The sequence below is a fragment of the Talpa europaea genome (assembly GCF_964194135.1).
Source record: "Talpa europaea genome assembly, chromosome: 11".
In the NCBI taxonomy this organism is placed as follows: Eukaryota; Metazoa; Chordata; class Mammalia; order Eulipotyphla; family Talpidae; genus Talpa; species Talpa europaea.
In genome coordinates, this window is record NC_140078.1 from 78150691 (window position 1) to 78165935 (window position 15245).

Here is a 15245-nt window from a genome sequence, read left to right on the forward strand (position 1 = left end):
TTAAGAATGATGTGCTTTATCGTAAGACAAATGGGAATCCAGGACAGTGTCACGATTGGTTATTTTGCAAAAATAACCTGCAGAGTAAATCTAGATTAGAAGGGAGAACTTAATATGCAGGTCCAAAGAACAAGAAGCCCCAGAGGCTGAGCGATGGGGAAGGCAGATGCCTCACCAGTGAAGGGATGGTTGATTTAATGGCCATGGACTGAAGCTGAAAGGCATATGTGCTGGACATTAACAAATAAAACATGAGGATTAGAAAATGAGGACTAAGAGGATTTGCCTCAATAGAGCCTTCCAGAGGACAGATGTCAGGCTGGGACAAGGGGCCTCCTGCCTGCTGCTGTGATGTTTACTGCTCCTGGAGTTGGCAGGCAATGTCAGGGCCCACCAAGAGCCAGCTTCCAGTCAGATGCAGCTGGCGAACCTAAGCCACAGCACGTCCTTCACTATTTCTGGAAACTTTTACATTCTGACCATTGCAAATATGCCTAATGTCATAGCTGGAAATGCTCAGGTCTCCAAAGGCCTGAAACATTACCACACGGGGTACACCTGGGGCAGGGCTGGCCCACAACTCTGCCGGACCACAGTTCCATCAGGGAAGGCTCAGCCCAGGCCTGGGTGGATAAAGGGCAATTACAACAGCAAGGTGCACTCAAACATGTCTCACAGTGGGAAGGGATTTAAGTAAAGCAAAGACTGGAAATGAGAAGAACATCTGGGACAAAGAAATGACATGTTCACCTGCTTCTGATTATACCTAATGGCCAGAGGGGGTGTGGGCGCTGGGGAAATGTCTCCAACAGAGCCATGACTTAATTGTTCTCAGAACGTCTCCCTCACAGAGCACCCCAGCTCAGGGCAGTCTGGAGATTGATGCAAAGGACATCAATGAGCAGACATGGCAAACATGCCCTGTCTCCAGTCACCAGGTCCCAGAAATTCCTTGCTCTGTTAGAATTTGCAGAGGAAAGAGTAGGGCTAGTGCTGGTTCCTTTGTTGTTACTAATGGGACACTTTTGTTGAGAACTAACTTGTGGCAGAAACTGTGCTGAGAGGTTTTCTATCTATCACTCCTGATAATCCTCAGCCAAGGCTCTTTAAAGGGAGGAGGGGAATGCAGTTCGTTTACCTCAGGCTATCAGGACTGAGGAGTGCTAATTCTCCTCTTGACGAGGAGCTGTGCATCTGGTTAGGAACCAGACCGCAACGGGAAGAGTTCCAGAATCAACAGTCCACTAAGTCTGAACATGATGTGCTTCTGAGGCCACCACAGCCAAAGGTCACTCCTCAGACTGAGGGCCAGCTGCTCACCACCCATGGCTGCGAGTCCCATCGCTGGCTCAGGAGGGTGTCCCACGTGTGTGGGCGTGGGGCACCAGGACAGGGGGTCAGAGGCACAAAGGATCAAGCAGGACCCGTGGATCCCAAGCAGGCAGACCTGGGACTGGTCCTGGCTTTTCCCCTGATAAGCTGTGGCACCTCGGGCTGCAGGGTCCCTTCACCTCCTGGAACCTGTTTCCTCAACAGAAAACGGGAACCATAACTTCTAGTTCACCTGGGACAACACAGGAGTAATGGGAGATTCCCATCAAATGTCCTGCACTCACAGGGATCGGGTATAGCAGCGCCTCTAAAACAGCCACACCACTAAGCATAGCAGGTCAGGTGAGCACTGAGCAGAGCAACCTTCCAGGCAAATGCTGGTTCTCTGCCCACATGCCTCTGGTCCCTCTGTGCTGTGCTGTGCCCACCCCAGCATCTGTGTGCGTCCACTTCTCATGGGTGACCTTTCCCATGCGGTGCACTGGGATGATACAGCAGCATGGCCCTCACTGCCTCCTGGAGCAGCGCCTAGCCAATGGCTGACAGGCCTAGGAGTTTGCAAGCCCAGCTCCCTTGCTTCAAGGTGGGACACACTGTGAGGTGTTTGAGTGTCCGAGTTCCTTCCATGATCAGGCTGGGGCTACATTTCCCCTGAAACCTCACCCTTGCTTCCCTCCTTCCCTTTCCCTGTCCTGACTCTCTGCTTCCTTGCTTCCTTCCTGGTCTTACCAGAGCCCTTCCTTAGTGCTAATGACTCACACACACCCTCACCTCGGGGCCTGCTTGAGAATCTAGCCTCCACAGCACACCACTGGCTCCTCCTGGTCCACGCATAAACTCCTCACAGGCTTCTCCTTCCGGCAGCCCACTCTCCCCTCCTCAGCACAGGCTCCTGCAGCGCGCGGCCATGAACAGATGTTTGTGCCATGGACGTCTTGAGGCTAATACTTTTTCCTTGTTCATACTTAATAGAAATATAATTCATGTCTAGTGAAAGAATGAACTGAACAGCAGCCTTGTCCTAAAATATGGATGAACTGAACAGCAGCCTTGTCCAAAAATATGGATGAACTGAATAGCAGCCTTGTCCTAAAATAGGACCTTCTAGAGATATGGGTTCTATGGAAGGCAGGGGTTCAGTGAGGGGGTGCAAAGGCTTCCACAGAAAAGATTAAAGGTGGGGGAGTTCCAGGTTCCCCACCTCTGACTCACACCAAAGAATATTTTAATTTAGAAATGGATCCTGTCCAAAAATAATAAAAACAATGATGATGATGTCGGGAAATCATTGACTTAGAGTAAACTGACCTTGACATTTAAGGATCTGGGGGCGGGAGAGTCTCATTTTTTATGCGGGGCATCCTGTTTGGCTCTTTATATCCCACAAGAGCTACTATTAGCTGAATCGCATGTGGATGCGCCAGGCAAGGGGCTGGGACCACGATGTTATTGGATCCCTCCCAACCCATAGGGTCAAACTGCTACCCCTTTACTGACATAACTGTACCTGTCCATTCCTATCTCATCGCCCATCAGATTCTTGCCAGGTGACAGTCACCACCTGGCAACGAGTGTCCTCATTTCTGTCCTTGCCCTCTGTAACCCACTGCCCGCAGAGCAGCCTGTGATCTTTTAAAGAGATGCATTGGATCATGCCACTCCCTGCTCAAGACGGAAAGTTTCAATGACTTCCCTTTGGAACTGTCCCCTGATATCACAGCGTGAGAATGCTGCCTGTCTTCTATCGCGGATGTCTCCACTGCTCACCTGGTCCTGATACCTGGAACATGCCAAGCTCTTTCTGCAGCTACCCATTCTCCTCACCCTCCAACTGGGACACTTTCCCAAGCTTGGTGAACTAATTCCTTCTTTTTTTTTTTTATTATTCTTTTTTTTTTATTAAATAATAAATTTTATTTTTATATTCCCCCATACAACTGCACATGCCCCATTTGACCCCAATCCCTCCCCTCCCGGCCCCCACCCCCCAAAAAGTGTCTCTGGTTCATAGTTTTTGTTGATTTTGATTTTCACTTTCTTATAGTTATTCTTTTTCCTGATCCCTTATTTAAGTTTTCTAGATTCCTGCTAAAAAGAAACTTCTCTGAAGAGGAAATGCAAATGGCCAACAGACATATGAAAAAATGTTCAACATCACTTGTAATCAGGGAAATGCAAATCAAAACTACCATGAGACACCATCTTACACCAGTGAGACTGGCACATATTAAAAAAACTAGCAACAACAAATGTTGGCGAGGGTGTGGAGAAAAAGGAACTCTCCTGCACTGTTGGTGGGAATGCAAACTGGTCCAACCGCTATGGAGAGCTGTGTGGAGATTTCTGGATCTACTAAACATAGAGCTTCCATATGAACTAATTCCTTCTTACTCTCCAGGTCTCAGCTTCTTCGGAGACACATTCCTTTTGATTCCCCTCGGTCTAAAGCAGCTACTACTACGGAATGGATCTCAGTTTGAAATGCAACACCATGTACTTCCTTGCTCCTAACTGTTATCCCCTCAGTCAGCTCTGAGAGAGTGGGGGCCATGGCTATTTTGCTCCCTGTTGCTTCCTCAGTGCCTAATACAGTGCCTGCCCCATATCAGGCACCCAATAAATATTCATCAAATGAATAAGCAAATGGTAACCCTTAGGAAATAGGACTCACATGTTTTGGAAAACTCTACTGGGATTTTTTCCAACTCTTTGTGTTTAGAATTTAATTTTCATATGTGGGGGTGTGAGAAGGCCACCTATCTTTTTGATGATGATATAGGATGGGAGTGGCGATGACCTTCCAATGACCCTCTTCTCCATCTTACATCTCAATGTAACTTGAGGTTAGGGGTAAGAACTCTCTTGCCATGTGGAACATACTTCTACTTTGATGGGCCACATAGTGGTAGAGCATAAGTTCTAGTTAGTCCTAGTTTGAGTCAAGCAGCAGGATGACAAAGGAAATATAAGTGGCATCTTTTGGAGGAATCTTCACCACATTAGTTGATGCCCTTCTGGTTGAACTACCTTGCCTTGTGCCTTTGACTGGGGGGGGGGGCAGTGGTAGAGAGTAGGGTAAAGGGGACATTAATGTGAGGGGTGATCTCCTGAGATGCTGGGGCATGTCACCATTCTTTTGGGAGCTCTCCCACCCCCCAAAGGGATTGTTAAACCCACTCAACATCTCCAGGAATTCAAAACATCTTTCCCATGTCACAGATGATGAACAGGCTCATAGAACTTATCTCATACCCACAGTAACACAGTTAAGAAGAGAGGGAGATGGTATTATTTTTTATTCCAACGGGAAGCTTTGGTGCTCTCTATTCTCAGAGGAAAAGGTCAATCTGGAAGGACCAACTACCCAGAAGGGCCAACACTGGGAACTGAAGCTAACTAGCCTCAGAGAAAATAAAGTTGGAACTTTGTCCTGATCATTTAGTGCTGGGCTGTCAGGTTTGTTTGGAAATAGCTGCATAGCTGCAGTCACGAGGCTTTACTCTGGGCTTTGATTTCGACTGAGAAGGGAAAGCCCCCCCCTCCCCTCCCCCCCCCCCCCAAACCGGAGTGAAGGGAGCCAGGCCTCTGGAACCTGCCCATGGAAGAGCCGGCTGGGCTCCTGTGCACCTGGGCAGTTTTAACAGACACTTCAAAGCGAGTCATTTCTTTCATTTCCATACTGGATACTGTGCATCTGTCCAGTCCCTTTCGTCCAAGGAGGCTCAGGGACTATGTGACCTAGTGACCAGACTGGAAGGCAAGAGCTCCAGGCACTGCCCTTAGCACAGCCTTTGCGACATCTTGGGCAAGCCATTTCTTTCCTCTAACTATCCTCATTCAGTAGGGGAAGAGGCATCGTGGTTCCAACCCAGGGAGGGCCCGGTGGGCTCTGCTGAAGTTATGAGCCCTCTCCCCACTGCGGGGCAAGGGACACCGATGGCAGCAGTCGTGAGAGGGAGGAGAAAGCCTCTCTGGACACGTGGTTCCTGTGGCAGACAGTGAAGGCCCTCATAAACCAGCAAGGAAGACTGCTCTTCCAAGCATGTTACTTCTTACAACGAAACAGAACAAAGCAAAATGTACAAACCCTTGTCAAACAGTTTTCGACAAAGAGTACCATGTCCTCTTCATTAAGGCTGCAGCTTCCCCAGAAGTGACCAACAATGACATGGCCTAAATAGGACAAAGTTTGGCTCAGGTGGGAGCCCACAGAGAGCAGGGGTTGGCTGGCCTGACACTGACGCTCAGGATTAGAGTAGCTCAAGGGGCTGGGAGGTGTGGGGGGGAGGCGGGGAGGGGACGGACAAGTCTCACTTTCTAGCAACCTGGTATTGAACCCCCTTCCAGTCTGGGGAATTCTTTTCTAAATGAGGGTGAAACTACACTCAATAGCTGGAGTGCCCCTGAGCGGCTTTCCCTGGGGTAGCGAGTCCCTGGAGAGGGGCCTAACCTCAGCCAGCAAGAGGCTCCTCCCAGACTCCAGGACAGGAGGCGGAGCGAGGCCAGGGACCACTGCGCCCAGGCACCTTGCCAGGCTCTTCCTGTGGCCTGCCCTAGTCTGTGGTCCCAGTCCCTTGAGTTACGTGCTTCCTCTCCTATCCACAGCCTGGTTCTCCAGCCTTTCTGGCAATTCTGAGAGCAGCTAGAGAGCCTTCTGACACCCCAACTCTGATGAGATGAGACAGAGCTAGTCTTCAGGCTTGGCCCTGAGATCTCAACCTGGCGCACCCCCACAGCAGTGGCTTCCTTCCTCACCTGTGGGTGGACAGGCTTACCGTATATTCCACTATTTTAAAATATCAAGAAAACAGTAATAAGTTGCTAGTAACTTATGTAAGTTTCTCATACATGAGAAGGAGTTTGGGGTGGCAGCTCGCAGTAGCAGAGCTGATTCTATAAACTTTTGGTTTGCCCTGGGGGAGTCTCTAGCCTCCGTTACTGGCAACTCTCCCTGAAAGTGGGAAGGGTTGGGCTGAAGGGAGAGGAAATTCAGCACATTAGGGACACCTGGCAACCAACACCGAGTGTGGTCCCATGGGACTCACCTGGGATTTCAGGTTTGGGGTGGTTGTGTTGGACACATGTTACACCCCACCGGGAATCACCCAGATCTACTTATTAATAAGCAGGACAAATGATTCAAGAATCTATTACATATCCCCAGGCATTCATTTAGATGCTCTGGAAAGCCCTACTCTTATCATGGCATAAAAATAAAAGCTATAAAGAATCATAGGAAAATGACTTGATTTCCCTACCAGTTCAATGAACAGTTATATATACTTTTATATGGTTAAAAATCAGATTGCTCCTCTACTCACCTATGCCCTGCTCAATACCAGCTACAAGTACATTTCCTGTTCATTCCAAGGCCATAAAAATTTGGTGCCTAATCTAAAATCTTGTGAAATTTTGCCTGATTTAAATTTGGTGGCTAGCCTCTATGGAAATTTCCCCTCGGATGGTTGACAGAGAGCCAGGCATTCAGTAGAATCATACCAGGAAGAACATATTTGTTCTAAAAAGGCAAACCTTCCTACTCAGAAAAGATTTTTGTTTTTCCTGCCAGGAAAGTAGAGAACAGAATGGAGAACTTCATCTTAGCTCCAGGACTCAAAAGCAAAGTCATGGAAAGCAGGAGGGGAAGGGGCCTTATGGGGCACCCCGTGGGTGCTACTTTTTTCTTGGAAGTACTGAAAAGATATCAGTTGAAATGAAAGCTTCTTCCAAAGAACTCTTGATAATGAAAACATCACCACATTGTTCAACATGGCACAGTAATTAATGGAAGTGATATTTTGGGGGCCCATAGATGACTCAGAACCCCAAAATGGAACATTAAGCAACCTCATCCTGGATCCCACAGCTCAGGCCTCTAATTGAAGGCAATGTGTTCGTGATATTATTTTTCAACTACTCAAGAGATTCCACCTGTAGAAAACCTGGTGATTTTTCCCGTTAGCCCTTAATTGGGAACACTGTGGCCCGCCAGAACATTCCAAAGCTCTCACTCACATGGAGCAGGTCTTTCATTCGATAGAACTTTAAATTTCATCATTTATTTATAGTTTATTTACGTATTTATTTTTAAATGAGATATTATTAGGACACCCCCAGCATTAGGATATGGTTTGCCACCATAGTGCACCTGCCACGGAATCACCCACAGCCACACCTCCCCAACCCATCCCCGTAGTCCATCGTGCTCCCTTCCCTCTTGGTTTTTACTCCTCCCCCCACTCTGGACGCTTCAGTTCTGCAGTCAGCTTTCAAGAGTTACCAGAGCTATGATGATGAGCATCAAATCAGCCTTCTCCTTCACTTCCCAAGTAAAGGTCTGAATTAGCAGTGAAATGGTCAAAGACAGGGAGGAAAAGGCAAAGTCACATTACAAAGATTTGACCTGCCAGAAAACTGACCCTAAATAGCAAAGGACTCCAGAGTCACTTCCTGTCATCCCAATAAGTTTCTGTTACTAACATTACTGCTTGGACAACTTCCCAACGTGCACAGAAGTGTGAAGTTCTCCTCTGACAATCCTCCCCACACTGGGGGGCATCCAGATGCTGCCTTAACACTCCGACCCTTTTGTGGGTTCACGCTATCCTGCACTCACTGAGGTCGTGGCTGCTCTCCCCCAAGAGGACTGAGATTTCATTGAGGTCCCCAAGGATTCCTGTTCTATGTGGAACCACTCCAAGCAGGGCCCCAGGGGTGTGCTTCCACCTGATTCCCACCCTAACATTTATACATGTGCTATCTCTGTTATTATAAATGTTTTTCTTTGTAAGAAAATCATCTTTATTAATTTATCACTTTTAGAAATTTGTCCCAGCATCACTGACTCTTCCAAGAGAAGGTAATGTCTTATAAAGAGAGGAGATGAAAAGGTAGCAGTAGGGCACTGTCCTTGGCAAAACCAGCTCAGAGGCACCTATCTCTTTGCGTGGGATCTGCTCGTGGCCATCAAAGGGTGAGCTTCCACTAACCCCACCCCACCCTGAAAAAACAATCAAAGGCAGTAAAATTCCAAGGCCACGCTTTTCTTCCAGCTCCACCCACACCCCCACACCCAAGCCTCTTGGCTGCCACACCATCCGGTGTCTCTGATGACAAGGGGATAGGCAGAGAATACAGGAGAAGGTTCTAGGGCTCAGCCATGTGGATATGGCCTCTTACGTTATTCTAGTAACTTGTTTTTAAAACACCCAGTGTTCATCCATGGAGCAACGTGATTGGGAAGGCAAGTGAGTTTTCAGGGAAAGGTCTGAGAAAGATAAAAATAGTCTTGGCTTCAGAGTGAAACCCAAGTCCTGTCAGGGGCACTTGCAGGCTCTTTTCCCTGTGGTTGGTCATAGCTGGGAGCTTTCACGTCGTGATGGCATCCCGGAGAACAACGCCATCACGAGAGCAAACCACAGTTCTCCGCGGGGACCTGGAAGTCCAGGCAGCCTTGGTCGTGGGGTGACCAGAGAGCCAACATCGTGGCTCCAGGCCATCTTCACCCGCAAACTCCAGCACCAAGTCTCCCAAGCCACCCAGATCACCCTCTGAAGAGGGCGGCCCCAGACGTGGCCGACTCACCGTCAGTTCCTCGGGGCTCCCGTTGGCCAACTCCACCACCCTCAGGGCTGGGTCTGCCTTTATCTTGGCGTGGGTTATGAACTGGATGACTGATGAGCTGTCCTGTGGAGGAGGCAACACAATTCACTGTATGATTCTTCAAGGACCACAGTCAGGCTTCTGCCACAGGCCAGAGCTGAAACACCAAGCGTCAACGTGGACCAGACAAAATTTTTATTGCTGAACTAGATACCTCCCCAACTCAGGCACCCCCATGAACAGAGATTTCCAGTCTCCCTCTTGAGAATTCTTTGTATCATGGCGAATGTTGAGGAGCTGTGGGCTTCTGCCAGTCATCCCCACATGCCAGCTTGTGCACTGCAGTTTCCAAGTGGGAAAAGCCAGATATGTGGATATTGGTATTGACATATTCACAACGAGGAGAGAATAAATAAAGCTGTCTCATTGTGTACAACAAATCCAGGCCTGGCACTGCATCGAAGGCATCTGATTTACATTTCTCAAACATCTTCCTTCCCTGACCACAAGCCTCAAACCCAGCACACGAGCTACTTTTAACTCTTTCTTTGCTCCTTAGTGAAGCTGTGATGGAGTCAAAGCCACTGAACACAAGTGCCTGTCTCTTCGATGGAGAGACGAGAAGGGGGGAAGCGCTGGGTTACAGTGTTAGCTATGGCCTGAGCAGAAAGGGGGCTGGAGTGGAGCTGGGCACATCAAAGACTCAGGAAGGCCCACCAGCCAGACATGGCAGATACTTTGGTGTGGTCTCAAGTTCAAAGCCACTGATGTAGATAATGAGAAATGGCTCCAAGGAAGGGCTGGAGAAGGAATTTGGAAAGAGACAGGGGTTGGCAAAACTATGGTTTAGGGAAGGGCTGGAAGCTTGAGCCAGTAGTGTGGATGATGCCACACTGATTGTGGGGTGAGAGGCGGCTGGTTTCTATGGGAGAAACACAGAGAAGGCAACTGGAGTGGGTACACAGTCAGCATCATGTCTGGGGCTGGCCGGGCACCGCGGGCAAGGTGTCCCATAGTGTTCCCACCCATATCACTCAGCTAGTCCACCCCACAAGGAGGTATATACTTATATGCCAGCTTTGACCCATTTCTGGTTAAACCTATCCCCAAATATGCAAGTAGCAGACTCTATAAAACCAGTTCCGAGGAGGCCTTTGCTCATCTCTCCAAAGAAACCATCAAACCTTCCTGGGAGGACCTACAGGGATGCCACTTTGTGAAATTCACCTGTGATTTTTGCATTACTTATAGTTCTTTTAAAAAACAGCACTGAAACATTTTAAATGCTTCTGGGAAGCTTGGCACTACAGGAACTTCTCCTGTTAATTACGGAGAAACAGTAAATAATATTGTACATAATCTTTACAATTTTGTAAATCTGTGGTTTTATAGGTCAGGATATTCTATATTTTCTATTTTGGATCAGCTCATCTTAGATATTAATAATGACACTAATGATGATAATGGAAGCTAAAGACAGGGTACATGAGGAGTGTCTTCAGGATGGGGCCCTGGTGTCTGCAGCACACTGTCAAAGAAATCTGAATCCTCTGATAAGGAAAAAAATCAGTTTGTACATTTCAAATGAAAATTTGCTAAGGTCAGAAGAACTAAACCACAAATTCCCTTGTCTGGGGCCAGACCTTGAGGTCAAAGGAAAACAAACACAACTGTAGGCCCAAGCAAAACCACAAAGCTGGCGCTGGTTGACACCCTCAGGGAGGGTCCTGGAGACATCTCACGCTCTACTCCCTAAGGGAGGTTGTGGCCGGCTTCAGGGCTCAGCACACTGCATTTCAAGCTCTAGGAGCAGCTGGGGTCCCATCTGCCTTCCAGGTCAGCCTCATTCTAGGTTTTCCTTTATACCTTGAATTTTGGCTGGTTTCTCTTGAAAGGGTATTGTCAGGGAGAATGATCCTCCAACATCCACATGTGATACCCTATAACTTTCTATTCCCTTGGGGTGCGGGCTGGGCTGGATGGCCCATGAAGACAGTAATCAGTGGGACATGTTCGTTGGAAAGGGGTCACCACTGGTCACTGAGAGACAGAGATGAAGAAGACACAGTGGTACGCACAAGGATGGCGATGGCTTGCACCCTGACAATTAAGTGCAGATGGCTGTCCTGTGAGTACAGCCACTTGGGTTGAGGGTGAAGGAGATCAGAGTGGCTTCTCACCATTAGCAGGGCCATAATCAGGGCTCTCTCAACAAGGGCAAGTGATTTTTGGTTATGTGTGAATTATAGGTCAAGGTTCATTTATTTTTGCATATGAATGTCCAATTGTTCCAACACCTTTTGGAGGAAGAAAATACCTTTCCATTGAACTACCTTTGCAACTTGTTAAGAATTAACTGGTTATATTTATGTGCAAATTAACTGGCTATATTATTCAGCTCTATTCTATTTCATTTATTATGTCTGTGTTTCCACTTACATCACACCATTTAAAATTTTTTTTTTAGTAATTTTTAAAATCAAGTAGTAGGAATCCATTAACTTTGTCTTTTTCCAAATGGTTTTGGTTGTTATAGTTCATTTTCCTTTCCTTATAAATTTTAGAATCAGGTATCCTACATTTACATAAAATTCTGTTGAAATTTTGATTGGGATTCCATGACATCTATAGATCAATTTGTGAAGAATGAATACTGTAACTACTTTGAGACTTCAATCAATTAATACGTCTTTTCATTTCTTTAGTTTTTTTCCGAGTCATTGGTATTTTGTAGTTTTCAAATTTTGCATATGTTTTCTTTTGGTGTTTGGAACCCAAATTCCATTGGAAGGGAGGGGTTTTCCCACTCCACTAACAAACAGCCAACTCACCATCTGAGCACCCAAGAATTCAACTGCATTCTGACACTATCTACCAGAGACAGTATCAGATTCCACAGGTTAAGGATTCAATCCTACAGGAATTTTTCCACCCCCATCCATCCCTGACTTCTGAAACCAGCCACAAGCTGGTTACCCTAGGTTGTTTCCCTGCCTTGTGACATTTTGACTATAGATTCCTACAAGTTCCCTCCTCCTTGGACTTTAGACTCCAGCTGCAAGTTCAGATTGTTATCTCTACTCTGGCCAACTGAATATGAATCAGAGATTCCTAAGACCCCTTCTCAGGCTCAATGATTTGTTATAATGTTTTGATTGCTAAAGCTTTGTACAGTTTCAAGTCTGGGAGTATGATATCTTCATTCTTTTTTGGTCAAGATTGCTTTGGCTATTCAGGGTCTTTTGTGGTTCTATACAATTTCAGTAATGTTTGCTCTGTTACTTTGAAGAATGCCATAGAAACTTTGATAGGAATTGCATTGACTCTGCATATTACTTTGGGTAAGATGGCCATTTTCTTTTTTTTCCCCCTTTTTTCTTTTTTTAAAGATTTATTAATTTATGCATATAAGAGCTGGGGGGTATAGGCCAGAGGTGCAGGGGGGTGAGAGGATTCACCAGAGACAGAATGGGGAACAGAAAGGCAGACTGACTGAAATACACTGCTGAGGGGAGCAGCTGGGGAGACAGGAGAGGTCTGCTTTGCCATGTGGGCTGCTTCCTGGCCGCCCGGGGATCGAACTTGTGCTACAGAGGCTGTGGATTGTTTCATAGTGCTGTGCTTAACCCCTTGCACCACAGGGAGGCCCCAAGATGGTCATTTTCACATGGTATGGGGAATAAAATTGTCACCAGGGCCCTTTGTTAAGAAGATGCCTCCCCTGGTGGCGCTGGCAGTTGAGCGCCATGCTGTGAAGCTGTCCACAGCCTCTGCAGGGCCGGTTCAATCCCGGCTGGCTGGCGAGGGTCCCACATGGCGTGGCAGACCTCTTCTGTCTCGCCCGCTGCTCCCCTCAGCAGTGTATTTCGTCAGTCTGTCTGTTCTGTTCCCAGCTCTGTCTCTGATGAATCCTCTCACCCTCCCACGCATCTGGCCTGTGCCCTGGTTCTTGCATAAATAAATAAATAAATCTTTAAAAAAAATATGAACCTGGATGGGTAAGATTGCAGAATCAGAGTCCTTCAACTTGACCTGGGAACCCCTGCCAAGAAGGGACTTCCCGTGATGTGCGGCTTCCAGACTCCCTTTGGAATCACAGGATGGACAGTGGTATCTAACTTGTGTTTGGTCCTCTCATTTTGTAAAGGACAGGAGTAGCAGGGAGACACTGCTGTGAGCTCAACTTGTCCCAAACCAGCTGTCCTCCAGAGGAAGCCAGAGAAAGCAATCCTCCTGTTCTCCACAGTGTGTGGGGCTGCACCAGCTACAGATGGAAAATGGGTAAAACACCCCCTGCTCCCAAAGTCTACCTCCTTTCAGGACAGTATACCTAATTGAAAAAATAACATTAGAACAACTTTTCATACATCAGTGAGTTTATACAGACTCACACATTTTATCTTTCCAAAGGAAAATAAATAGAACCTTTGTGGCAAGCATACATATTTTATCTTCACATGTGATTTTTTGTGAAGTATCTTGTTGGATGTGATCTCTTATACTCAAAAGCTTGCATGCAAAAAATAAATCATAGTGAATTTTTATGGTATTTTAAATGACTACCAACACACTGAGGTATTTTTATGAACCACTTGATAAAACTCATAGTAGCAAAGTGAGCTTCCATTCAAAATTTGCACTACTCTGAAACAAGGGATCTAAACCAGGGTTCGGCAAAACTGCAATCAAGTTTTGTAAATAAAGTTTTATTGGGACACAACCATGTTAATTCATTTGAGTACCTTCATTTAAATGCATGTTCATTGTACATTCATTGTCTATGGCTGCCTTCACAATACTAGGGCAAAATTGAGCAGAGGCAACAGACTGTATGGACTGTAAAACCTGAAGAATTTTCTACTGTCCTTTTACAAAAAATGCTTTGCCAGTCCCTGATCTAAAATGTGATCTCCAGACCAGCAGTAGTGGCATCACCTGAGAACCATCCAAAACACAGAATTTGTGTTTTAACATGGTCTCCAGGTGATTCTGATGAAAGTTAAAGTCTGAGGCCCTAAATGTACAAACAAAATGCCCAGGGAGCTTGTTTAAGTGAAGATGCTGATTCAGAAAGTCTGGGGTGCAGTCCAAGCTTCTGCATTCCTAACCATCTCCGAGGTGAAGCTGATGCTGCTGGTCCTCATGCCACACTTTGAATAGCAAGGCTCTGGGATTTCCCCCTGGCATCCCTTCAGCAGCAGACTTATGAAAGGTACTTGCCAGCCAAGTTTTAAAATGAGTAGACACAGCTTCACAAGGAAACCAATTCAAAGCTGGTTTTTAAAGCCTCGAGAGTGCAGTTCGGCAGGACTTACCTTCTTCAAAATTTCTGTGTTCAGCAGCATGTAAATGTCTATAGTTCGACTTTCTTCTTTAGCGAGAGCACTAAGATTACAGAGCATTGTTAGGCAAGATACTCTTGGATTGTCACAATCCTGAAAAGACAAATCAGAGAACCATCAAATGGTATTTATTTTGGATAGATTCAAATGCACAGCAGTTTATAGCACACCGGCTTTTATGAGTCTCTGTTCTGGAGATGAAAGATGCAATCATTCATTCTCACCACCAGAGGGCAATGGAAGGATTTCTCCACCAGTGGTTATCAGTAACTTGCCCTTTAGTTAAGCAAGTGGGAAGAGGGAACTCACTGGTTTATCTTAGCCCAAACTTGGATATCACAAAGAGGAATTAGTTTTAAAAAGGAATGTGTTTAATTATTCTGTAAGCGTTCTTCTTGAGTTCTGAAGATGTTTTCCCCAAATTATGCAATTTCTGCCTGTAGAGAGGTAAATATACTTTCATGCTCATTTTCTAGGAAGAGCATTCTAAAGGGCTAGGAAATCAAATGATTCAACAAAACACAGGAGTAAAGAAAAATACATGTCTGACCAAAAAACATGAAGAAAAACCTAAATTCTAAATTTAAGTTAAAAATCTTCTCTTTTTTAAGTTCCAAAATATGTGTGTGTGTGTGTGTGTGTGTGTGTATGTATCTTCATGGTGTTTCAAATGCTGGATAAAACTGTCAGTATATATGTCAAACAACTAGATATCACTACATATAACAGTTCTAAGGAATTTAAAATTAGATGTATCATTAGCGCTATGTAAGTTAAAAAATCCTAATTTTTAAAGTAGCAGATAGTCTAATTTCTTCCATGACAAAGATTGAGGAAGGAAATGTGAGTGAAATGTGCTTAGGTTGAAATAAGGCGCTAAATAGAAGTAACCAAAGATGTGGGGAAATGAGGCTTTGAAAAAGCTTTATGATTCCATCTTCAATATCTTCAGCTTTTTTTTTAAATGAG

General features: G+C 45.9%; 1 protein-coding gene across 1 annotated transcript in view; it reads right to left on the reverse strand.

Annotated features, from left to right (window-relative positions):
• Positions 1–15245, reverse strand: part of ITGA9 (integrin subunit alpha 9) — a gene marked incomplete at both ends in the record, with an annotated part of 284025 nt that overhangs the window by 13851 nt on the left and 254929 nt on the right. Inside the window, 2 exons of the mRNA XM_084248287.1 lie at positions 8917–9018; positions 14250–14369. Of these exons, the coding sequence (XP_084104413.1) occupies positions 8917–9018; positions 14250–14369 (222 nt within the window). The remainder of the gene's footprint in view (positions 1–8916; positions 9019–14249; positions 14370–15245) is intronic.